The following is a 26,674-nucleotide window of genomic DNA, read 5'->3' on the forward strand; positions in this document are numbered from 1 at the left end:
GGTGGGAATTGAACAATGAGAACACATGGACACAGGGAGAGGAACATCACACACTGGGGCCTGTTGTGGGGTGTGGGGGGGAGGGATAGCATTAGGAGATATATCTAATGTTAAATGAAGAGTTAATGGGTGCAGCACACCAACATGGCACATGTATACATATGTAACAAACCTGCACATCGTGCACATGTACCCTAAACCTTAAAGAAAAAAAAAAAAAAAAAAAAGACAGTTTCCAGGTTTCCCACACAGAAGACAGCATGGCTGCCTTAACCTGATCTGTTCTGTAGTGGAACCTGCTGGGTTGTTCGGGCCATGATGGTGACACATGACCCAGAGCCTTCCCTGCATCTCGATCCTCTCAACTTCCTGGCTTTCCCCTCAGTTTCCACTTAAGTGCAGCCTAAAATGACCATAAAATGTCATTTTATGCTAGTTCCCTCCAGATCATTCAAGAGAAGGAAAAACACTGCACCAATTACATTTTAAAACTAGTTCATTTCTTGTAAAAGAGGAGGCACTGTGAACACCATGAGGCTGCTGGTGAAAAGCAAGGGAATAAATGGATCCTTTCTATCTAGGACACAGGGTTGGTGTGGAAAGTAACATGCAGGTAGTCCTGGGGGCCAGGAGCTCATGTGAATCTGATTGAAGGATGCTGCCCCAAGGGCAGGCTCTTTGGGGATATTCGAGCCATAGTCCTCAGCTGTGAAGGCAGGGTCACTCAGCGGACCCTGCATCCGAGCTCCCACCCCAGTGCTGTGACAGCTTGCACAGGTGAAGGAACCTTGCTTTTGACACCTCTCACCTCCAGTTTTAGGGTCCTCTTTTGGGGCTTCTTCCCTATTGGGAGTTCATGATCTGATTTCATTTCCTTCTGGAGTCTCCGTCACGTTGGCAGTAATGTCTTCAATGAAACCAGCTAATGCCTACAGTGGTTTAATCTCCCACCTTGCAGAAAATATTCACATTTTAATAAACAACTCCTAAAAATGCAATGCTTTTCCAATTTGGAGGCGGTCCAGTGGTGGGCTTCCCATCAATGGGAGAGATGTTTGGGGAGAAACTGCCTTCCTTGCTACCCTCCTAGCCCCATTGTGGAGTCTCAGTCACCTGGTCTGGGGACTGGAGGTGAGGAGCAGAAGGCATCCTCAAAGCCCAGACCCAAAGTAGGCTGTGTCACCCTGCAGCCGGCACCAGCTACCTGCACTGGGCCAGAGGTGAGCAAGCTGTGTACGGAGAGACGAAACTAGGATGAAAGAGGGGGCTGAATGGGTGACACCTGGGGTGGTCCAGGTCGGCCTCTCTCCCAACATCCCACCCACCTACCCACCAGAGCCTGGACTTTCCCATTGTCTCTGTGCAGTCCCCTGTGTCGAGTCCCTCAGGACAAGCGGAGCAGGCTCTGCTGCGGACCTGCGTCCCTCCGGCTGCAACACAAGACACGAGGGGTCAGAGCAGCGCCCGGGTCCTATGTTGTAGCCCGAGGTCTCACACTGTGTCATGGTGAGCCCAACCTACAGCACCTGCCTGGCCTCCTCTTCCAGGTGGGCTGCCCAGCTTCTGCTTGGGGAATCCGACTTGCTGTGCATCCCGATGAGGAAGCTGTAAAAGAACAGAGGCCAGCATCAGTAGAGGGTCCTGGGACTGGGGCTCAGCAGAGGCCTTGACCTGAGGAGTCTTGGCAGTGATGGGCGAGGAGTCCTGCCCGGGGCAGTATAGATGACCTGTTCTCCAGGTGAGCAGCGAGCCTGATGGAAATGCTCAGAGAGGTGAGAGGCTTTGCACACAAATACTTCACTGTCCACATACCTTTTCCTTTAAACAATGAATTATGGCTGTTTACAAGCCACTAATTATAGTTTATCATAACAATACTTCCTAGGAAATGGGTTCCTACTCTAATACTATGATGAGAATTTTGTAAACGCCAAGCTAGTACAATGAATTGCCCTGAGTTATAATAAATATCTGCACTTTGGGAGTAAGGCAGTAAACACAACATTACTGCTATCCATTTCCTATAGGCCTCTGAAGGATTTATTACTTATTTATGGTTTCTTTTTATTCAAAAACTCCTACATATCATTTTTATGCAGATTATTTTGGATGAGTCATTTCTGGTTTTTTTTACAAAATAAAACGCGGTAGGCCCAGAACCCAAAAAGTGTCCCAACTTCAGTGCCTCCAAAGGTGACTTGTTGAGATTCCTCCCTGAGGCGCCCAATCCTTGGCTGAGCTCCGCAGAATTCCTGGGCTCTGGGAGTGAGGAGTAAGCGGCGGTGTTGCTCTCCTTATTTCTAGCTTCAGTAAAGTGGACCCATCAGTTTTGTTCAATGAATCTTTTGGGAAGGCTGTAGACTTTGAGCCCAGATGGGACGTTAAACAGAAGTGTAGAAATTAGGTGTCACATCGTTTTCTACCAACAAAAGAAGATAAAAGTAGAAGGAAGAGGGATAACAATATCATGCCCACATTTTGTACAGGAACTTAAAATTGAACAATTTAGAGGGAGGGAAATCCCTTCTCTTCCTAAATTGTCTAAAAGACTGAGGGGCTCTTCCCAGCTGACCAGGGTACTCCCCACTGTATCTGAGTCTGTGCAGATCTATAGAGGCACATGTTCTCCAAATAAGTTACTTTCCCCTCCAAACTCCTTTCTCAGGCTGGGCACTCATGATCTAAGACTGCATCAGGCCCTGAGGAGCAGCAGAGGACTCATATACATTTCTTTTTTTGTATTTTTTTTATTATATTTTAAGTTCTAGGGTACCTGTGCACGATGTGCAGGTTTGTTACATATGTATACATGCGCCATGTTGGTGTGCTGCACCCATTAACTCTTCATTTACATTAGGTATATCTCCTAATGCTATCCCTCCCCCCTCCCCCCACCCCACAACAGGCCCCGGTGTGTGATGTTCCCCTTCCTGTGTCCAAGTGTTCTCATTGTTCAATTCCCACCTATGGGTGAGAACATGCAGTCTTTGGTTTTTTGTCCTTGTGATAGTTTGCTGAGAATGATGGTTTCCAGCTCCATTCATGTCCCTACAAAGGACATGAACTCATCATTTTTTATGGCTGCATAGTATTCCATGGTGTATATGTGCCACATTTTCTTAATCCAGTCTATCATTGTTGGACATTTGGGTTGGTTCCAAGTCTTTGCTATTGTGAATAGTGCCGCAATAAACATACGTGTGTGTGTGTCTTTATGACAGCATGATTTATAATCCTTTGGGTATATACCCAGTAATGGGATGGCTGGGTCAAATGGTATTTCTAGTTCTAGATCCCTGAGGAATCACCACACTGTCTTCCACAATGGTTGAACTAGTTTACAGTCCCACCAACAGTGTAAGTGTTCCTATTTCTCCACATACTCTCCAGCACCTGTTGTTTCCTGACTTTTTAATGATTGCCATTCTAACTGGTGTGAGATGGTATCTCATTGTGGTTTTGATTTGCATTTCTCTGATGGCCAGTGATGATGAGCATTTTTTCATGTGTCTGTTGGCTGCATAAATGTCTTCTTTTGAGAAGTGTCTGTTCATCTCCTTTGCCCACTTTTTGATGGGGATGTTTGTTTTTTGTGTGTAAATTTGTTTGAGTTCATTGTAGATTCTGGATATTAGCCCTTTGTCAGATGAGTAGATTGCAAAAATTTTCTCCCACTCTGTAGGTTGTCTGTTCACTCTGATGGTAGTTTCTTTTGCTGTGGACTCATACACTTTTTAAGACATCATTGTCTCAGGGCCCAACACAGTGCCTCTGAAAAACGAGAGCCTGTCACAGAGCCACCAGGCAGTGGCCCGCTACTGGCTATTGGGAGAAGCTACCCAGTCCCCAGAACCGATCCCTCTGCTTCACAAGTCCAGACACCTGATGCTATCCAAGTCCCCAAGCTTGGGGGACTGGCTCCTGCTGACAAAACTCTGAAGAAACTGAATTCTGCACATGCTTACCTTGCCTTTGAAAGGTAGCAGAAGTGGAGTTGCATTATTGGGTTCTGTCTGAAGAAAGTGAAGGTATCCCAGTACTCATCTGCAACTTCTGACTGCAAGCATGTGCAGCAGGCACCCTGGAACTGTATTTTCAGAAACGAAAGAACACAGAGGCAGCTAGGACAGCAGGGAGAAAGCCCGTGGTGATGCAAGGACAGGGAGACCTAAGCTCTGGCTCTGGCCTCTCAGCAGGGAGCAAGGCATGATGAGCAAATCCCAGAAGCCGACCCAGAGTGGCTGCCCGCATGACCTGCTTACTTGCATGATGCTTTGACAGGTAGCTGATTCTCAAATTCCCCAGGAACCAAAATGCAGGCCAGGTGGCAACAGAGCCTCAGCCTGTGGGAGCCCCCTGCACCTGCCTCACAGCACATCCTCCCAGGTGCTGCAGGCCAGGCCTTCTTTCCCGAGTCAGAAGCCAGGCCCATATGGGGGGCTCAGCTGGAATAACAGAGGTACTGGTCCAAGGCCCAAACAGCGGAGAGCAGGTGGTGTTGCAGGAAGATGAAGACAAAACAAGCTTCCTGTCCCCCCTCACTGCCCGGGACCTTCTACCTCAACCCTACCCAACATGGTCCTGAGGGGAACCAATCATTTCCTCTATGCCCATCCTGAGATGGGGCTATCTGACTTGTTTGTGCCAACAAGACGTCAGAGTGAACAGAATAGGAACCAGAAAGAAAAGCTTAGAGGAAAACTTCAAGCTCATGAAGCCCACCTGCGGGAAAGGGGAACAAAGAGATCAGTGGGCAGTGGGCTGCAGTGGGCTAGGGCAGAGGGGAAAGAACGCTGTGGTTATTAAGTCTGTAGCAGGTGGAGGGCCAGGGGTCTTCTCATGAATAAGTTCTCAGAATTTATTTTTATTTTTATTTTCCTTATTTTTTTATTTCTTTTGAGACAGAGTCTCACTCTGCCACCCAGGCTGGAGTGCAGTGGTGCAATCTTGGCTCAGTGCAACCTCCACTTCCCGAGTTCAAGAGATTCTCCTGCCTCAGCCTCCCAAGTAGCTGGGATTACAGGCACATACCACCATGCCTGGCTAATTTTTGTATTTTTAGTAGAGACAGGGTTTCACCATGTTGGCCAGGCTGGTCTCGAACTCCTGACCACAATTGATCCACCCACCTCTGCCTCCCAAAGTGCTGGGATTACAGGCGTGAGCCACTGTGCCCAGCCTCAGAATTATTATTTAAGGAAATTACTCACTCTTGTATTCATTTAACAAACATAACAGGCATTGTGCTAAGCACTGGACATAAGGTAGTGAATGCCTCACCCATTTGGGCCATGGTTGGATTCTGTTACCTGCAGCCAAATGCTATCCTATTTCACATCGAAAGGGACAGAAGAGAGTTTAAGGGTGTGGGGCTGTACGAGGATCTAAGCTTCAGAAGCCTGGAATGGGGAAGGATTTGGGGAAACCAGGGGAATTTACTAATTGAATGGCCAGTGGCCTTGGTGAAGTGCAGCTGCATCTCAGGGAAGAAATGAACCCACACAGAGTGTCCTGGCAGCATCCCCCCAGGCAGGGTAGTAGGGGTTGCTGGGCAGACTCAGGGCAGACTGAGGCCTGCAGCCAGAAGGCCGTGGGCAGAACTCCCACCCTGGGCTACACATCCAGGGTGCAGGCCCTTGGGTGTCTCCAGGAGGTAAAGAGCTTACTACGACCTGTCTGGTAGTTTGAGAAGAAGGGCTGCGCCAGAACCAAAGCACCCAGAGGGCCCTGATTGTGTACATGCCAGCAAAGGCCTGACTTCCTTGGGAGACGGGCTCCTTGGCCCCTCACGGGGCTATCCCCAGCATACCCCAAGCATGAACCTAGACTGTCCTAGTATAACAGACTTGGCTGAGGGAGCAACGAATAAAGGAGCTGTGGTCCTCTCTCCAACCCTGCTGCCTGGCCCAAGGACAGGAGACATGCCCTGAGGGAGATGGCGAGGATGAGGCCTGCAGGAGTGGGGCAAGAGAGACCGGGACAAAGGTGCTCTTCATTGACTAGGAGCTTTAGAAACCTCCTAAGACTGGCCAAAAAGTGTGAGACTGCAGAGCTATTTGAAAAATGGCCATCATTATGCGGGGTGGTGGGCTGTAGCTGAAGCACCATAGAAGCAGGCCCATTTGCCGCAGGTTCTTTTTGCACTCTATTTTCCTCTATTTATTTTTACACCCTAAAAAAAGGGCTTGTACATTAAATAGTCACCTTTCATCCATTTGTAATTCTCTCCCTCTGGGGCACCATAAATTTATTTTATATTATTATCATATTAGAGAACCTAATACGTTTTCTCTCCTTGCCTTCAGTACGTGGCCTCACAGATGCTTTCCAAAGCAGGCCCAAGAACACATGGAGAGGGGAGAGGAAGGCAGGGGAGGGAAGGGAAGGGCAGGAGCTACTGCAAACCATCCCCACTCCTCAACAAGCCACATTCACTTATTTTGTTCAATAAAACACCTCCTTAATAAAATGTCTACACATATTTTTTAAAGAATGCTAATGAGGATGGCTCACACCTATAACCCCAGCACCATGGAAGGCCAAGGCAGGAGGATCGCTTGAGCCCAGGAGGTCGAGGCTGTAATGAGCTGTGATCATGCCACTGCACTTCAGCCTGGGCAACAGGGTGAGACCCTGCCTCCGAAAACAAAGAATAAATAGGCCAGTAACGGTGGCTCATGCCTATAATCCCAGCACTTTAGGAGGCCGAGGCTGGCGGATTGTTTTGAGTCCAGGAGTTTGAGACCAGCCTGGACAACATGGCAAAACCCTGTCTCTACAAAAAAATACAAAAATTTACTGGGTGTGGTAGTGCACACCTGTAATCCCAGCTACTTGGGAGGCTGGGGTGGGAGGATCGCTTGAGCCCAGGAGACAGAGATTGCAGTGAGCTGAGATCACACCACTGTACTCCAGCCTAGATGACAGAGCCAGAACCAGTCTCAGCAAAAAAATAAATAAATAAATACTGCTAATGGGAAGAGAAACAATAAGCACCTTAGATTCCACCATGTTATTTGGAGAAGAGCGTATAGCAATGGAGAAGTGGTACTGACCTCAAAATCAGAAAAACAGCTTTTGAATTCTACACTGCAATGTTCTCACCCTGTGGCTTTAGATAAGTCATTCAAATTCCTAAGCCTCAGTTTTCTCCTCTGCAAAATGGGTGCATTAAAACCCGTCCTGGCCTCTGGACAGAGTCATCTTCATAGGTAAAACAGCATAGGGTCTTCTCTGTTACCTCTGAAATGAGAATGCTGGTACTTCTAGAAACTACCAGCAATGAACACTAACAATAAAATGTTATATTGATGCAAAATATTAGCAGAATTATTATTTAAGGAAATTACTCTGTATTCATTTAACAAACATAACAGGCATTGTGCTAAGCACTGGACATAAGGTAGTAAATGCCTCACCGTTTGGGCCATGGTCAGGTTCTGCTACCTGCGGCCAAATGCAATCCTATTTCACATCCAAAGGGACAGAAAAGAGGTTAAGCTTGTGTGTGGGCTGTACCAGGCCCTAAGTTTTGGAGCCAATTTTTTCTAATCCAGTTTAGGAACTATGTCACCTGGGGAATATTACATAATTTCTCTGAAAACAAGTTTCTACATCTGTAAAATGGGAGTAACAGTGCAGGACTGACAGGGTGACCATGAGGAGAATGAGGTGTAATTCACAGAGCACTCCAAGAGTAGCAGCTGCTGTTGCTGCCGCATGTACCAGTGTAATGAACTGAACATTCATACGTTAAAATCGTTAGGATTTTTACCCATGTGATGATATTAGAAGGTGGGGCCTTTGGGAGGTAATTAGGTCATAAAGGTGGAGCCTCTATGAATGGAACTAGTGCCCTTATGAAGAGACATGAGAGAGAATCCCTCTCTCTCTTTCTCTCTCAGCCACATGAGGACACAATGAGAAAGTGGCTATCTGCAAGGCAGGAAACGGATCCTCACCAGACACCAGATCTGCTGGCACCTTGATCTTCCCAGCCTCCAGAATTGTGAGAAATAAATTTCTGTTGTTTATAAGTCTATGGGACTTTTATATAGCAGCTCAAATGGATCAAGACAACCAGCAATCCTGTTTCCTTCATGATGACACATTTTGTGATGACACGATGGCTTACCCCTTAGGATCCCCACAGAAATGACCTTGCATCTACTCCTCTCTGGTGGTCATCTAGATCCCACTCAGTAGATGAACCCATCACCCCCTCTGTCTCTCAAAGGATGAACTTGCCAGTGAGGCAAACCCAGGATGTGCCCACACTCTTCTGAGAGCAGATTTCAGAGAAGGGATGGTTACCTGGCTGGCAGTCACAGAGGTGGCATAGCTCCTTGCATGTTGCAGGGGTTTGGCATGCTTGGCTGAATGAACAGACCAATCAGTGAGGGTCTGACTTGAGGTAGGCCTTTCATAGAAATCATGGTTATAAACTTTTGCATTTGCTGTACAAATACTGTATGCCAAGCACACTCTTAGCAAGTGGGAAAGATCCTGACCAATTCTGGTGATAAGTTTGGGACTCCCAGCAGGTGTGGCTTACCCTCTTGGAGATCCAAGGCACATCTTATGAAACCATATGAGTGTAGGATCAGTTCAAAATTACAAAATATCAGCCTGCATATAAAATAGATTTAGTGAATTACTTTCAGAATATTAAAGGTGGGGAAGCCCCTCTGGACAGAGAGAAGGTTATCTTGGAGGCTGGGACCCCTTCACTGCTGTAACCTGTACATCCTTATCAAACACATTGCAGGAGGCCAGGTAATCATGACAATGTAACTCGCGGGCTCACCTTCCTCCAGAATTCGCTTGACACAGCCTTGTCAGAATCCCCGATACTATTTTTAAATTGCCACTTCCCCTCTCAGGCCCTCTAGCTGGACCCCTGCAGTGGTCTCCTAATCAGGCTTCACTTCTCACCGTCTCCCCTCATGTCACCTATTAGTTACCCCACTTCCCAAAGAATAAAGCTGAATCCTTAGCCCAGCATTTAAGACGCCTTACTTAAAAGCACCTGGTCTCTGCCATGCTCCCCGATGCGTATTTCACAGTCCGGAAGAATTAACTGCTTGCTTGCCTCTCTTCCCCACGACTCTGCCCACACCCTCTCCTCCTTGGGGCACTTCCCCTTCCCCATTCCTGCCCTTCACCACACTGTCCACCCTTCCGAGGGCAACGCAGGAGTCCCTTCTCAAAAGACACCCCACTTCTTACCTCCTCAAGTGTTAACCTTGTCCTACATTTTTGACTTTTTTAAAAATACTGCAGGTCTTTGTAAACAATAAATGTTTCTTAAACTCCAGGGTTGTAAAGCTCTGTTTGATTAGGAATTGAATCATGTATGCCTTTGTGTACGCTGTGGTCTCTAATAAGATATCTTGGATATTGAGGTATGTAACAAATATTTGTTGGACAAATTAATATTTAATTACTTCATACAAATTCTCCTATTTATCATTGAAATAGCCTTTTTCTTCTGCACACATAATACAATTCAATATCTCAGAAGTTTTCGCTGATATCATTTTCTTGAGCACAGTTATTAATAATTTGCCTTAAAATGCTCATTTAAGTGCCCAACGTGAAGATAAGAGATCTGCTTTCCTGTTGACGCTCACACTCAACCATAATTATCTGTCATAAGAGGCGCAAAGAGGTGTGAAGATGAAAGCTCGGAAGGTCGGATATGCTGTCTCAAAATCCTGAAGTAGGGGACAATTATCAGCAGCCTTAATACGAGGCCATTGGTTCTGAATGTCATAGAATTCAGTCTCCTTTCCGCCAACCCACCACACACACACACACACACACACACACACACACACACACACACACACACAAAACACATACACAGATGCAAAGCCATCCTTCTCTCTCTTGGGAAGAAATGTCCACAAATGCACAGGTTTTGAGATAACTGAAGTGTGCACACTGAAGAACCAAAACTCAAAAACATACAAGGGTCCAAACAGGACTGCCTAGCCTTTCTAAACATGAGATTCTCAACATAATTTAGCCTTTCATTTATTGCTCAGGGTCATTACCATAAATATTATTTATTGTGCTCTGCAGTCATACTGTGATTTTCTCAGCAGCACTGTGCCTTTTCCTGTCAATTGCTAAAATATTTAGTTTCTGCATCTGCTTTTCATCATCTTTCCATCTTGCTATAACTGTCAGATTCTTCGTTGTCATTTCATAAGGGGACAGCTTGCAGAAGCAGTCTCTCTCACACCTGCAACAGACATATACGTCTTTGGAAAGGCCAGGAGACTAGATGGCCAAGTTGGTCAGAGCTGTATCCAAGTAAGATGCATGTTGCTAAGGTAGAGAACAACCGGTTCTTGTTATATTTGTGCTGGGAGATCCGAGGCCTTTTGTTACTTGCTCCCTGGATCCCTAGAAAGTTCAAGTTGTAAGTAAAGAAACACAGTTCAGAATGGAGATGGCAGGAAAGCTCTGAAACAGTGTCAGTATAATCTCTTCTTTGTGATCAGCAATTTAGTTTCAGCACACCAGCATCATTCATCACATTAGATTAATGCCACTAATTTGAATTTTATTGGTTTTGTAGTTTTTATTATATTCAGTTTAGAAGTTTTTTGGCTTTATAGCTGTATATGAGCTTTTGCATATTTAAGTAGCATTATAATAATAAAATCAACAATGGGGATCCATAAGAATTTTTCTCAGTTCTGCCTTGCAAAATCTTCCTTGGTTTGTACCAGCACCTGACATTTGGCCTGCTCTCATTGGGGGACCTGTCCTTTGACTCAGTTCTTGACTAGTAGTTGTTATGTTTGGTGCAAAATGTCTGGCAATAAACACTGTTGCGCAAGAAGGTACTGATGTCCAGCAGGGGAACTAGGTTATAAAGCTATCAAGGGGTCACCCAGGGCATCTCGAATATACCGACACTCATCTTTTTATGCTATCAAAATATCCATGAACCTTTTTTTAAAAATTAAACTTATTGAGATAATTGTGGATTCACATGCCATTGGAAGAAATAATACAGAGATCCCATGTACCCTTCACCCAGTTTCCCCAATGGTAACATCTTGTAAAAATTATAGTAACATCACAAACAGGAAATTGACATTGATACAATCCACTCATTGTAATCAGATTTTACATGCACTCACTTGTTTGTATTTATTTTTGTGTGTTATTTTGTGTTTAGTTCTATGCACTTTTATCACATGTGTAGGTTCACATATCCACCACCACAGTCAAGGTACAGACCAATTCCATCACCACAAGGATGCCTGGAGCTGCCCTTCTTTAGCCACACACCCCTCCCTCATGTGCCACACACACACCTCAAGCCCCTGGCAATCACTCTATATTCTCCATCCCTATAGTTTTGTCATTTAAAAAATGTTATATCTATGGAATCGTACAGTATGCAACCTTTTAGGACTGGCTGTTTGTACTCAGCATAATTCCCTTAACATCCACCCAGATTGTTGCATCACTGTTTGCTCCTTTGACTGCTGAGCAGAATTCCATGGTGGGCATGGATGTACTGCAGTGTCTTTAACCATTTACTCAGGGAAGCACATCTGGGTTGTTTCCAGATCTGGGGTATTATAGAGCTGCTATGAGCATCTGTGGACAGATTTTTGTTTGAATGTAAGTTTTCATTTCTCTGGGAAAAAAAATTCTAAGAGTGAGAATGCTAGGTTGTAAGATAATTGTATGTTTAGTTTTAAAAGAAACTTCCAAACCTCTTCAGAGTACCTGTAGCATTTTACTCAGTATAACATTTTAGAATTATCTTAAAGAATGTGTGGGCCGGGTGTGATGGCTCAAGCCTGTAATTCTAGTACTTTGGGAGGCCAAGGCAGGAGTATCACTTGAGCTCAGGAGATCGAAACCAGCCCGAACAACATAGGGAGATCTCTTCTCTACAGAAATGTTTAAAAATTAGCCAGGGTGTGGTCTCAACTATTCTGAAGACTGAAGCAGGAGGATCGCTTGAGCCCAGGAGGTTGAGGATGCAGTCAGCCGTGATTGTGCCACTGCACTCCAGCCAGGGTGACAGAGAGACCCTGTCCCAAAACACACACACACACACACACACACACAAGAATGTGTGGACCCCAGTTTACAAAACACTCACTTAGTGAGTAACACCAGATAACTAAAATATCGGCAAGGTGTTCTTGAAGATATAAGAAGGGAAATGGCTTGTACTGGGGGAAAAATAATTTTTTGATCGTAATGAGCAGATACTGAAAAAACTTGTAAGAGTTTCAATTAGTTTTCTGTCTCCCAAATGGTGGAAGCTTGAGTTTTGGAGACACTGCCCCTCGTTGCGGGGAAAACATTCCAAATGGCCTTTTGGCTATTTGAATGTAAACCAAGTCCCCACTTCCTCGGGTCTCAAGGTCAACCTACCTCTAGAAGTAGATCTGCAGGAAAGGAGCTGGAGGTAGGTTAATGCTGTACATAGAAGATGCCTTGTGGCTGACCTAAGTAGGGCTTGAAGCTCTAGTTTCAGGTCCCTTGCCTGTACAGGTCACTTCCTAGACCCTGGAAACACAGTCATAAATTTCCATAAGCTTTCTAAAAGTAAGATATTTTAACCGCAATTGAGTAAGACACTGCCTAACTCTACACCAGCCTTCCCTATCTATGTCACATCACCTGAAGGCCAGGTAATGATGGAATGGTCACAAGCATTTAGGGGATGCAGTAAGAGAAATAAAGTTGGGGACACATGTAGTTTGGGTTTAGTGAGATCTTCTACATGGTTTGCAGTCACTTCCATATGCAGTTACTGCCAGCTGCCCTGATGCAAGAACATCTTCCAGGAATGTCCTGCCATCCTCTGAGCCAACTCCCCTGGCCTGCCCCTGAGCGTTGAGGGCCAGTGGTCGGATTGTAACATGAACATATCTTGGGGCCCCCAGCAACAGAAGTATGTGGGTAGGAGGAGAAACAGGTTTGAAATGCACAGAGGCAGAAGCTGATCTGTGGAAAATTCCTTGAATCATCAAGATGAGTAAAATTATAAGCAGAAAATTCAGATCTCATCAACCCTATTCAGAATGAAAGTTCTTCCTTGTCAGTAATAGTTTCGATAATGAAGCTTATACAATTATAAATGCACCACACTCTTCCCATTTTTGGTGAAATAAACTTTGTCAGAATTTCTGCGTTTATGTGACATGACTTGGAAAATACTACCAACACCAAGTACGTCTATGTGGGAGCTGCATGTTTTATATCCCAACACATCAGATCACATTTTAACATATTTGAAACATCTTGTTCTGATGAAGTCTGGTGGTTCCAGGTGAAATAAATTGTTATCATTCTTGTAAAGGAAAATATGCTAATTAAAAATACGTTAAATAGAAAGTATTATCTTTCTATTCTGTCTATAGAATCTGATAATCAAAGAGTATGCAGCCAAAAAAATAGGGGAAAACTTAGAAGCTATGACTTAATTAAAATAATAGGCTATTTTCCTAGATTTAGTGCTATTTAAGGTATTTTTCAGCTTTTAAAAATTTGCCATTTGGGTAGGTTTTTCTTCTCATTCTATATAAATACTTTCATAACCAATTTTGTATTCATAATTCTGCAATCTGCCCCTCTCTGAAGATCACCTCTTTGGAAAAGCATGAGCGTTTTCTGGCTGGACTCACACTGACCTACCTCTGCCTGTGAAGTGCCACTTTTCATTGTCTATTTGGGTGGTTGTTTTCCAGAGGTCCACAGTGAAAGTTCAGATTGTGAGAAACATAGTCACAGATTTCTCCCTTCACCCTGCCAGCAGAGGAGGCTGTTCCTCAGTCTAGAGCTTATCAGACTCTTCAGGGCAGAGTAATCCTGACATTTTTTCAGTTTCTGGAAGCCACCTGCTTCCTTAGCTCATGACTGTGTCACTCTGATCTCTGCTTCCATTGTCACATTCCCTCCTTGACACTGACTCCCCTGCTTCCCTCTTACATGACACTTGGGATTATACCTGGATACTCCAGGATTAGCCACCCGCCTGTCATTTCAAGATCCTTTTGCCATATAAGGGAATATACAGGTGCTGGGGATTCATATGTGGACATTTTTGGGGGCCATTATTCTTTCTATTACAACCCTCAACTTGCTGTGTGATCCTGAACAAGCCATCCACCTCTCTGAGCCTGGCTCATCTTGCATGTCATGAAGAATTGAACTATATCTTTCAGCTCCAAAATGAAAGATGTAATTTCATTGGGTTATGTGGTTATGTGACCTAGGGTTCACCAGCATACTTTGATGAGATGGGAACTCAGGCCAAGTGCCATCTCTCTAGTTATGACTGAGACTGTCCCTGTGGAAGCAAAACAGCATGGGGCTGACACAAGGACCTGTGGCTTCTCAAGGTGTTTCCCTATTCAAACTAGCCTGGTATATTAGATTTTGTTTTACTTGCTATCTCTTTTTATTATTTATTTATTTTTTTGAGACAGGGTCTCACTCTGTCACCCAGGCTAGAGTACAGTGGCACAATCTTGGCTCACTGCAACCTCTGTCTCCTGCATTCAAGAGATTCACCCCTCCTCTGCCTCCCCAGTAGTTGGGACTGCAGGCACCCATCACATGCCCAGCTAATTTTTTGTATTTTTAGTAGAGATGGGGTTTCACCATGTTGGTCTTGAACTCCTGACCTCAAGTGATCCGCCCACCTCGGCCACTCAGAGTGTTGGGATTACAGGAATGAGCCACCGCACCTGGCCTGTTTTGCTTGCTATCGTGAATAAAGCTGTCTCATGAAGCAAAGGTAATGACTCTTTGTTGGTCTTCATGGATTTGGATTTGCAAATTCAGTCCTTAAAACGTTTATTTTCCCTTAGTTGCTTTATTTAACTAATGTAACACGTTGTTATTTCCTACAACCTCTGCCTCCAGTCACACTCAGTAGGATTGCTCTTTTACCTCCTCCCTCAATGACATTCTGATAGAGCTTGGACCCTACCATGTCACAGCCTTGACCTCACATCCAGCAAGGTTTCCTCTTCCTCGCCCGTCTGGCCAGAGGAGCCAGGGGTCAGGAGTGCAGAGGGGTCTGCTTGGAGGGCCGGCTCCCCCTTCCCGCCTTCCCTCCTCTGGGTCTCCACTCCTCAGCAGGGGTGGTGCAGGGAGGCAGGCAGAAGAATGGGCAAGAAGGAGCTGAACAAGCGGCCTCCCTTGCCCAATGCCTCAAGGTCAACCCTGCTAGCTGTTGATGTCCTGTGGGGAAGGGGGCACCCAAATGCTGTTGTGTCAAGGGGTGAGACAGGCTTCCTCAGAGGCCTGCAGGAACCACACCATCACTCCCTTCCCTCACCCGGGAACATGGCAGACCTGCCCTACTCAGCCTTCTCCACTACCCCAGCTCCAGCCCCCAGCAGTTCCCACACCCCACATTCCTAGCTCAGCCAGTGACTCAATGACACTTAAGCCAGGGAGCCATCACCATTTTGGCCACAGTGAAGGGCAGGCCTGTAGGCTGCTCCACTGCAGGTGGCCCTCTCCTTACTACACCGCTCTCATAGGTTCCTATCCCCCCACACAACAAGTGTGCTGCATATGCAGACAGTCAACCAGGGAACGACCTGTCAGTCACCTTTTCTGCCAATCATTCATTCACTCTGCAAACATGTATCAATAACCCAGGATGAAGCAGGCACAGCTGGAGGCACTGAGAATACCACGAAGACATAAAACTCCTGCCCTCATGGAACTTACAAATAAATAAATCACATGTTAGAGGAGAGGGGAGAGGGGACTGACCAAGGTAAGAGGGTGAAGGGTGCCAGTGGCATGGGGAATTTAAATGGACTGGTCAGAGAAAGCGACATTTCAGCAAAGACTTGAAGAGGGTGAGGAAGCAGACCCTGCAGATATCTTGGGTCTTGGGGAAGGTACCAGGCAGAGGGAGCTGGTACAAGGCCCTGAGCAGGGACTTATGCATGATGTCCAAAGAACAGGCAGGAGGCCAGGGTGGCTGGGGCTGAGTGGACAGGGGCAAGCAGTGAGAGGTGAGCTTGCAGAGGTGAGTGGGGAGGGCAAGTGAGAAAGGCCAGAGAGGCTACTCTAAGGTCTCAGAAACTTACTCTGAATTCAAGAGAAGACACTGTAGGAAGTGGGCAGGAAAGTGATCTATCATCTGGCTTTTAATAGGACCCCTCTAGCTGCTCTATGGACAGCAGACTACAGTGAAGCAAAGGCAGAGGCTGACAGACCAGTCAGAAGGCTGTGAGTGAGCCAGGCCAGGGGTGACGGGGGCTTGGACCAGCAAGGTAGCCATGGAGATGGTGAGAAGTAGTCAATTCTTGATGTATTTTGGAGTAGAACCAACAGAATTTCCTGATTTGATGAGAAGTGTGAGAATGAGAGAAGTCAAGTTTTTTTTCCCCTGAGCACCAGGAAAGATGGAATCGCCATTAACTGAGATGGGAGGAGGAGCAGGCTGGGTGGGGGAGAAGGAGATCACACTAGTTTGGACACGTTCAGTTTGAGGTGTCTGTTAGGCATTCAGTGGTAACAGCAGGGAGGCAGTGGACTTCAGAGAAGAAGGCCAGACAAGATGTATAAAGTGTATAAAGTGAACAGCTGTCAGCATCTAAATGATATTGAGAGCCATGAGATATGGGAGAAAAATTGAGCCCAGAAATAGATCTACATAATGTAGTCAACCGATCTTTGGTAAAGACAAATTAAGTACAGAAAGAATCGTCTTTTCAACAAATGGTGCTGAAACAACTGGATGTCCGTATACAAAAAGTGAAACAGACATAGAACTCTACACTTTTCACAAAAAAGCAACTCAAAATGGATTATGGACTGAAATGTTAAATATAAAGCCATAAAACTTATAGAAGAAAATATAAGATGAAATATATGTGACCTTGGGTTTAGTGTCGAGTTTTTAGATGCAATGCCAAGTGCACGATCCATAAAAGAAAAAAAAAGGATAAGCTGAACTTTTAAAAAATAAAACCATGGGACTGGATAAGACCACTAAGGGAGAGAGTGCAGAGAGAGAAGAGAAACAGTCCAAGGACAGACGATCTAACATTTCCAGCATCTCCATAAACAACTCTCTTGAACTCCCTTCGTTTTAAGAGAGTTGGGATAGGCTTGGAGATACAAATTTGGAAGTCAGCATAGGGAGTATTTAAAGTTCCCACCAGCCTCTATGAGATAACCTGGAGGGTGTTCCAGGCAGAGGAGAAGAGAAGTATAGAATAAAGCATTGGAAATCTCCACCCTGTAGTGGTTGATAATGATGAGTGGTAGCCAATACGGCAAAATGAAGAGGAACAGTAGTGAGGCAGCTGAGCCAAGAGACAGTGCTGTTCCAGAGGCCAGGGGAAAAAGTACTTCAGGAAGGAAAGAGTGATCAACATGTCAAATACAACTGATAAACCATGGAAGGCTGAGGATTAACTGTTGGACTGGCCACATGTGGTCACTGGCAGCAATGCTGTGGCCTGTTTTGGTGGAGTGACAGATGCAAAGCCCTGCCTAGAGGGAATTAAAGATATGGGGACAGCTACCTTAGACAGCTATCTTATTTCATCAGATAATTTTCTGAAAAGGGAATCAGAGATAATGGGCAGTATTTGGAGGAGAAGCCCTATCAAAGAGAGGGCTTTTGTAAATGGAAGAAATTGCAGCAAGCTGGCATCTGACACAAATGGTCCAGTAGACAGGGGAAACTTGACAATACAGAAGGGAAAGATGAGAATTGCAGGAGGAGAGGGTCCTGCAGAGAAAGGAGACAGAGTGGTCCACATTCAACCATCTAATACTACAGGAAATAAGATTCAAGTATATCTGGGAGGTTCTGAGGAGTTCAAACGTTGGGCCAACTTTCTCATGAAGTCTGCTGTGTAATAGCAGCTCATATTCTGAGCAGCACCCAAGGGTACAAGTTAAATCAATGACATGGAATTTCAGAGGACAAGAAAATGGTAAGCAAATAAAAAATCTAGGCATTTCTTCTACTTTCTCAAAGGCAGCTCTACAATTATCTAGCAATGTAAAAGTTTGGACCTTCAAGTCAGTTAATGAGTTTCACTAATCTTTCACAGAATATATATTAAAAGATGATAAGCATTAGGTGATTGTATCTTTTAATACATGAAACTTGTTAAGCCTAATACATTTTTTCTTTTCTGGGAACATCAGCTTATGCAAAAATAGTTAAGTTATCTGTGTTTTTCTTCACTCCAGGTGCAGGGCAGAAGCTGTGTTTGCAAAACATCTTCTGTTTCATCAGCATATAAAACTGTTCACAGAAAATATAGTAGTAGCTGCCTAGGTCTTGGGGGTAAAATTGGGGTGTCAATGTAAATGGGCAAGAGATTTCTTTTTGGGGTGATGGAAATGTTCTACAATTAGATTGTGTAGTATATTTACAACTCTTTAAATATACTAAAAATCATTGCATTGTACACTTAAAACAGGTGAATGGGCCGGGCATGGTGGCTCACACATGTAATCCCAGCACTTTGGGAGGCCGAGGTGGGCTGATCATGAGGTCAAGAGATTGAGACCATCCTGGCCAACATGGTGAAACCCTGTCTCTACTAAAAACACAAAAATTAGCTGGGCATGGTGGTGCACACCTGTCCCAGCTACTCAGGAAGCTGAGGCAGAAGAATCACTTGAACCCAGGAGGCAGAGGTTGCAGTGAGCCAAGATCATGCCACTGCACTCCAGCCTGGTGACAGAGCAAGACTCCATCTCAAAAAACAAAAAGAAAACAAAACAAAAAACAAACAAGTAAATATTATGGCATGTAATTATATCTCAAAACTGTTTTAAAAAGACAAAACTGTTCAGAGAAGACATGGGTGCCCCAGGAGGATGTTGCTACCCTCCAGCTCCAGGATATCTTGCTCACTTCTCAGAAGCCAGAGCTTGCCTTTAGTGCTGCTGGATCTGGAAACTCCAAAGCCACCTGCAGAAGTCAAGGCTCTGTCCAGTGGCAGCTAAGAATTCCACAAATTCAACAAGGTCCCCAATATGTTTGTGTGGTGATTTGATTCATCATTACGTGACCAGTAATCCACAAAAATTTATATCAGCCAGTGAGGAGCACAGTGCCTGGTATTCTTTGCTAAGCAGTAGCAGTCTTCAGAGATGAACACATGGAGTGCATGTGGTAGAACCAACACTTGCTCATCCAACCAAATTTTCCACTTTCACCTTGTTCCATTTACACAAAGATTTCCATTTTCTCCTTGAAGTCTAGCTTAGTGTTTGGGCTTGCTCCTGACTGTCCCAAGGACTCTGAATTTCTGTCCCCATCCCCTGCTTCGATGGAGTTCTCCTACACGATGATAATCCACCATGCACCTCAGCATGGTCCTTTTTAGAAAACTGTCCTGAATTGGCGTGGGCTCGCTCAGAACATGATGATGTTGCTGAGCTACTAAAGGGAAGAAGTGAGTAAGCCTTGGCTGGAACTTTTACTACTGACCTAACCCCACAAATCCCACAACTGTGGCTGCCTAGAACAGGACAGAGGCTCAGCGATAGCCTGAAATATGGGATAATTTAGCTGGTAGATGACAGCTTTTCTAGGATTTCTAGGTGGGTTTTGTCTCCCTCTGGTTCAAGGCTGTGGGTCTCCTGTCTCGTCCTCAAATCTGCCTCTGCCACTGGCCTCTCTTTGACTGTTCTCATACTACTTACATACTCATTCCTCAGGCACCCATTGTCCATCCCCTGATCACTGGCAACTCAGACCACTCTCATCAATACAAATACTTCCTTCTTTTTAATCTGAGCAGTAGGGAGCAAAGACTCAAATCCTGGCTTCTTCTCCTATTTACTGGATACTGTCAACAAAGAGTCAAACTGTAAAATATTTGAAGAGATTTATTCTGAGCCAAATGTGAGTGACCATGGCCCATGAAACAGCCCTCAGGAGGTCCTGAGAACATGTCTCCAAGGTGGTCGGGGTGCAGCTTGGTTTTATACATTTTACAGAGGCATGAGACAGAATCAAATACATTTAAGAAATGCATTGGTTTGGTCCAGAAAGGTGGCACAACTCAAAGTGGGGGCTTCCAGGCTATAGGTGAATTTAAACATTTTCTGTTGACAATTGGTTGAGTTTGTCCAAAGACCTGGGATCCATAGAAAGGGAATGTTCAGGTCAAGATAAAAGACTGTGGAGGCCAAAGTTCTTTGAAGTGTTACAGTGGTTGCCCTTAGAGACAATAGATGACAAATGTTTTCTACTCAGGTATTAGTTAATCTCTTTAGGATTGGGAGGGTCTGGAAGAAAGAGATCTAGCTATGTTAATAGATTCTTTACAGATGTGAATTTTCCCCCATAAAGGACAGCTTCGCAGGGCCATTCCAAGAAACATGTTTTGGGGTAAAGTATTTGATTTTCTTCCTTGTCTCATAATGTTATGCCAGAGTCAAATTGGAAAGTAAGTTACCATATACAGGGTTAAATAAAACCCATCTGATGAGAATTTATTATTTGTATGGCATGACTCCCCAGACCCCTTAGATAGATAGGAATTTGGGCAAGATAAAAATCAGAGTTTAGTCCTCAGTACCTTGGGCAGTCACCCTGGGCACCACTCTGTGATTCAGTTTCCCCATCTGCTGTGAGAATTAAGTGGCTAAAGCAAAGTGAAGAGTTTGTTAGCACAGTCAGGTGCCTGGCAGTAAGTGCATAGTCCTTGCTAGCACTTCCTGTGGTCAGTGAACCAAGCCATCCTGCTGCAATGCTTCTGGGGGTGCTTCAGGTTTGGGGCACTTTCCAGCTGCCTTCTGTGTTGTTTGTGGCTCAAGGATTGGCATTTTACCAGCAGGGACCTCCTTCTCTTCTCTTCTGTGCTGTAGAAGTTTTAGATTGCTGGGCAGTCAACTCTCAATAATAAACGTGCTTTCTATTAGTTGTCTGCACTTATTCCAATGTAAACCACTTTCTAAGCTTTGTCTGATAGCAGAGCAGCCTGAACTCCTGCTGGCAGCTACTGCAGCTTTCCTCTGTGGCTTTCCTCACCCTTGCTCTGTCCCCACCCCTCCTTGGCTCTCTGTCCCCTGACAGAGCAGAGAGAAGAGCTGTGAACCAAGCATTCACATTTGTCAGCGCAAAGCCCTTGTTCTCTGTAGGGAGTCATTTCCCTTCCCAGCCCTAATTCTTTGCCCTTTTAAACCAGAGCTATTATTACTTCTAATTTGCATTGAATGGTCCCTTAGCAGCCATCACACACTGAACTTGATACTAACTTGCTTCCAATACTGCTAGATTTACCAGAATCTTAGCTCTTCCAGAACACAACTTAAAATGTGACAAACAGAAATGTAAACAGCTTTCATCATATCAACAGATGTAAATATACACCTTTGCAGAATAGTTGCACTACAGCCAAGTTGACTAGATAGCACATTTTAGATTAATCTTATTTTTGCTTTGCTATCAATAAAAACAATCTCATAGATCTACTCCCCTTGAAACATTTTTGGACCCAAAACAGTGCCATTACTCTTAAGAATAAGGGAAAGATTTTAAATAATATACAGCATCTAAATAAGTAGGTAATTTCATTAAACCTTTTAAAAACACATTTGGATTCCACCTTTTCTAGAAAAGATATTAACAAGGGTGGGCTGGTAAACAGGCTCCCTTGAGGCAGGGGAAGATCTGTTTTGTAGCATTTGCCTATATCCATAGTGTAGGTATTCCCAGTATGGCTGATTTCAAACTATCAACTGTTAAAGAAGGGGCACACAAAATTCCTAAATACTTAACAAGTGCAAAGGTTCTAGCACACCCTTGGAAGCCAAATCTGAAAATACACATAAACTACATCAAGACACATAAAAAGTAGGTGAGAAAGAAGGAATGAAACAAGGGTAGGGGTATAAAATGGAGCCAGGAATTAGCAGATATAAAAATGCATACTGTAAAGCCCTATAGACACGTTTAAATCCCTACATTTGGCTTTCAGAAGCTTCTAACACTGAAAGGAGAAGCTTACCTGGTTCACAGAGTTGTTAAGATAAAAATAAGTGGCATGTTGAGAAGTGCCAGTTTCCTATTCTTCAAGTAGGCCACATTTCTCCTCCTGAGGGTCCCAGGAAAGCAAAGACTGTGTCACAAAGTGAATGTCCTCATCAACTCAGCCTGATGGTCTAGCCTTGAGATTGCAATTAGGTGAAAGCAATGCTACAGAATGCCAAGCTCACTCAGGGTACAGAGATCAACATTCCCACATTCCCAGCTTAATTCCTGGCAGGTGGAGCTGTGGATGTATGCTACCACCTTGGAGGAATCTTCCAAGCTTTTGCTGACACTCTGACTGTAGTAAGTTTGAAATTGCTCTTCCAGGCAGATTTCCGTACCTGAAACAAGTTTACTGACTATAGAACCTGACATATGTGCCCTAACTGACAATCAGCACACAGGAAAGAATGACAATCCCTCTGGAAAACAGGTGTCCACCAGGAGCCAATTTCAAGGACTTGATTCCCCTACCTGGAAGTAAAGTAGTTCCTGATGCAATATTCAAAGTGCATAAGGAAATGCAAATACTAAACATCTATGTTCTGATCTGCATTGGCACAATGGTTTTATACGTCCTAAAGAAGAGAAGAATGACAGTTGTGCAATGAATTGAGAATTTCCTTAACTTTATGGGTCTCCTTCCCAAAGGTCCATAAAAGAGAAAAGGTCACCTCCCCATTCCCTGGCATTTGGAATTTGGTGAAAAAATTTTAGTTAAAAAAATAATTTTTATTGAAGTATAACATACATGCAGAAAACTTCACAAATCATCATGAAGAGAACCAGAACACCAGCACTCAATCAAGAAGCAGAATATTACCTGCCCCTAATTGTCCCTCCCCTCCAGTAACTATTCTGTAACCCTTGACTTTTTTTTTAATCTATCTTTGAACTTTATGTTAATGAACACATATAGTAAGTGATGTTTTGTTTCTGGTTTCTTTCACTCATCATTCTTGTGAGATTCATCCACACGGTTGCAAATAGGTACAGACAGTTCATTCTTGTTGCTACATAGAATTCCATTGTTTGAATGTATCATAAGACATGGATAGGAGGCAGCGAAATACTGTGTAGAAAAGGGCAGGGTCCCTGGCAAGGGCTCCACTCTAAAGTCTGGATCTGCCACCCTAAATGAGAATGTGCATTTCCCAGGTGAATGCTACCTTTTCCAAAAACACCCTGGCCCACCACACCCCTCACCCTGTACCCATAAAAACCCCAAGCTCCACTGGTGGATGAACAGAGTGGTGCAGCAAAGGAGAGAAAGAAGAAGCATCCAAATGTTCAGAGTTTGGCTGGGGATGGTCAGGGATTATCTTTCCATTCCATTCCCTTTCCAACTCCTCATCCCACTGACAGCCACTTCGACTGGTCAATAAAATCCTCCACATACGCCACCCTTTAATCTGTTCATGTAACCTGATTCTTCCTGGACTCCAGACAAGAATTCAGGATGCACTGGGTACGGGAACCCAAAAAGGCTGTCACGCTGACTCTTCACTGAGCTGTTTAACACTTAAGCCATCCACGGACGGAAGGCAGGGCTAAAAGAGCATTGTTTGTAACATACACCCTCTGGGCCTCCAGAAATTGTGGGCAACCCCTAGATGCTGCCATGGGCCAGTACAGAGCTCATTCCTGCTGGTACCCAAAGGTATTCGCCCAGCTCCTGCACCTGCTCACCTGCATGCTCCCCCTCCTGCAAAGGGTTTGAGTATGGTGGCCGAGTAAACGAGCCACCCCTGTCACAAGTCCTGTGTGGGGGTCAAGGAAACTCTCCTGTCTCATATCCATTTTACTTACAATGAGAATTTGGATGGTTTGTGGTTTTTAGCGACTATGAATAAAGCTTTTATGAACATTCTAACCCATGTTCTTTGTAGGACATAGCAGTCATTTTCTGGGATATATACAGGAGGAAATCGCTGGATCATAGTATATGTTCTTGCTTTAGTAAATACTGCCATAAAGTTTTCTGGAGTGATTATACCAAAAAGATAACATTTTACTCATTTAAATAGGCAAAAGTCTTTTAGAGTATAGTGACCCAAGCTGGAGACATTGGGACAGATTTCGTACATTAACATATAGCTTGTAACACGACTCCATGTAATCTAATACCACTGTGAGTCACAAAATGGATTTGTGAATCCAAAGCAAAGATTTGAGGTTAATCATAACTCCAAGAGACAGAGGAATAAATATTAATTTATTAAACAGACAAGAATAAGCCATTCAAGGTGTGTATGCTAATGAAAGGATTTGTTTCCCATTAGAAGCATTTCTATTAAGATAAGAAACAAAGTAAGAATGACTTTTATCTCCTCTGTTATTCAACATTGTATGGCAGATAATAGTCAATGCCTATAGATAAGGGAGAGCACTTAGATGTTTGCAAGACAGAGAATTGCAAAAGAAGTAAACCCATTTCTATTTGAAGATGATATGAGAGTATACTTGGAAAGTCTTAGAAAATCAACACAACTAAAACAATAAAATAATTCAATAAGATAAAAGAAGGTAAAATTAACCTTAGAAACAATAGTCTTTAAAAACGCATACAATAACCAGTTAGAAAATATAATGGTACTGCAAATCCCATTTATAATAGCAACACAACATGAAATAAAATATATAGGAATAAACTTAACAAGAAATGTGTAAAATCTAAATGAGGAAAATTTCAAATTCCTGATGACAGAAAACTAGATTTGAACAAATGGAAAAACAGCTCTTATTCTTCTTGTAGGAAAACTCTATATCACAAAGATGTCAGTTCTCCTTAATTTATAAATTTAATGAAATATCAATAAAAATACCAGCAAGCATTTTTTATGATGCTAAGTTGGCACTAAAATTTATATGATTAATCACAAAATATCACATGTTATATGATTCTATTTATATGAAATGTCCAAAGTAGGCAAATTTATAGAGAAAGAAAGCAGAGGCCGGGTGCAATGGCTCATACCTATAATCCCAGCACTTTGGGAGGCCGAGATGGGTGGATTACTTGAGGCCAGAAGCTTTAGACCAGCCTGGCCAACAGGGTGAAACCCTGTCTCTACTAAAAATACAAAAATTACCTGGGCACAGTGGTGCATGCGTGTAATCCCAGCTACTCAGGAGGCTGAGACATGAGAATCACTTGAGCCCAAGAGGTGGAGGTTGCAGTGAGCTGAGATCATGCCACTGCACTCCAGCCTGAGCAAGAGAAGGAGATTCAGTCTCAAAAAAATAAATAAATAAAATAAATAGAATAGTGATGGCTTAGGGCTGGGAGGAGAGTAGGCAAAAGAATAGGGAATGACTGATAATGAGTATAGGGTTTCTTTTAGGAGGGGCAACAATGTTCTAAAATTAAATGGGGATGATGTTTTCAATATACAAAACATATTGAATATACTAAAAAATATTAAATTGGACATGTTAAATGGGTAAAATGTATGGTATGTAAATTACTTCCCAATATGGCTGTTTAAAAATTTACAGTGAAAAGTAAACACACAGAAATTGGAAAACAATGAAAAAGAAAAGACACAAGTCAGGACTAACACTTTCCTATATGAAAACATACATTAAAGCCTCTTTAATTAAAACAGTGAGATGCCAGTGAGTAGACAGAATAGGATATAAATTTCAAAATAGACCACAGTATATGTGGAAATTTAGAATATGATAAAGGTTACATCTCATATCATTAGGACAAAGATGGACTTTTTAATAAATAGCCTTGGAACAATGAATTAACCATTTGTAAAAAGATAAAATTAGATTATACCTCACACTTTATACATGAACTCCGAATATATTAGGAAAATAACGTAAAAATTTTTAACAAACCCATACAAGCACTAGAAGAAAACATTGGTGAATTTCTGTTTAACTTGGGTGGGAAGAAAGAACTGTGACCTAAAATCCAGAGGCAATAAAAGAAAATATTGATTAATTTACATTTATAAAAATAAAAGATGTTTGCATGTTAAAAAACATCATGAACAAAGTCAAAAGACAACTGACATGGTAATGGTAGGGAAGTCTGTGTAAGACCAATCTGCAGATAACAACTATAAATTCTGGAAGAAATATTTTTTAAAACTATCTAAAAATAACAATCTAAAGGCACTGAAAGGGGACCAAAAGAAAACAGAAACTGGACAGGAGTCTGCCCTTCAAAGAAGAGACCCACATTAATGAGTTTTCTGTTTTCACAGCTTCTTGCCTGAAGGCAGCAAGATCCCAGTTGGCACCTCCCAGGGCATCTTGAAATCAAATAGAAACTTGCAGTCTTACTGGCTTGGGGAAATCAAAGGATAAAACTCAGGGCTATCACCACAGCTGAAAAGTGTTGAGAGAAAGCATTAAAAGGAGAGAGCCAAGGGAGAGGAGCTCCAAATTCAGAATATAAACTCTGTAAATCTCTCAATGCCCCTGAACTATGCATGTATGAGACAGACTTCAAGCAGCCTATGTAAGACTAAAAGAATTAGACAAAATGTCAGCTGTTTCTCACCACAGCTATGACAGATTTTTGGAATTTGAGTTCAACCAAGTTAATTTTCTGCTTAAATAGAACTTTTTTTTTTGACACAAAGTCTCACTCTGTCACCCAAGCTGGAGGTCAGTGGCACAATCATA

At 43.5% G+C, this 26,674-nt stretch overlaps 1 protein-coding gene and 1 long non-coding RNA gene across 2 annotated transcripts in view; both read right to left on the bottom strand.

Annotated features, from left to right (window-relative positions):
- Positions 1–250: 250 nt before the first annotated feature.
- LOC129051651 (uncharacterized) overlaps positions 251–26,674 on the bottom strand; it is a 67,994-nt gene continuing 41,570 nt past the window's right edge. The window contains exon 4 of the mRNA XM_063716797.1: positions 251–1,605. Within this exon, the coding sequence (XP_063572867.1) occupies positions 1,518–1,605 (88 nt within the window). The 3' untranslated portion in view covers positions 251–1,517. The remainder of the gene's footprint in view (positions 1,606–26,674) is intronic.
- LOC129051666 (uncharacterized) overlaps positions 9,537–26,674 on the bottom strand; it is a 38,023-nt gene continuing 20,885 nt past the window's right edge. The window contains exons 2-3 of the long non-coding RNA XR_008516096.2: positions 12,418–12,552; positions 9,537–10,413 (exon numbers count right to left, since the gene is read on the bottom strand). This is a non-coding gene — a long non-coding RNA (uncharacterized LOC129051666). The remainder of the gene's footprint in view (positions 10,414–12,417; positions 12,553–26,674) is intronic.

This window comes from Pongo abelii, chromosome 17 (genome assembly GCF_028885655.2).
Source record: "Pongo abelii isolate AG06213 chromosome 17, NHGRI_mPonAbe1-v2.0_pri, whole genome shotgun sequence".
NCBI lineage: Eukaryota > Metazoa > Chordata > Mammalia > Primates > Hominidae > Pongo > Pongo abelii.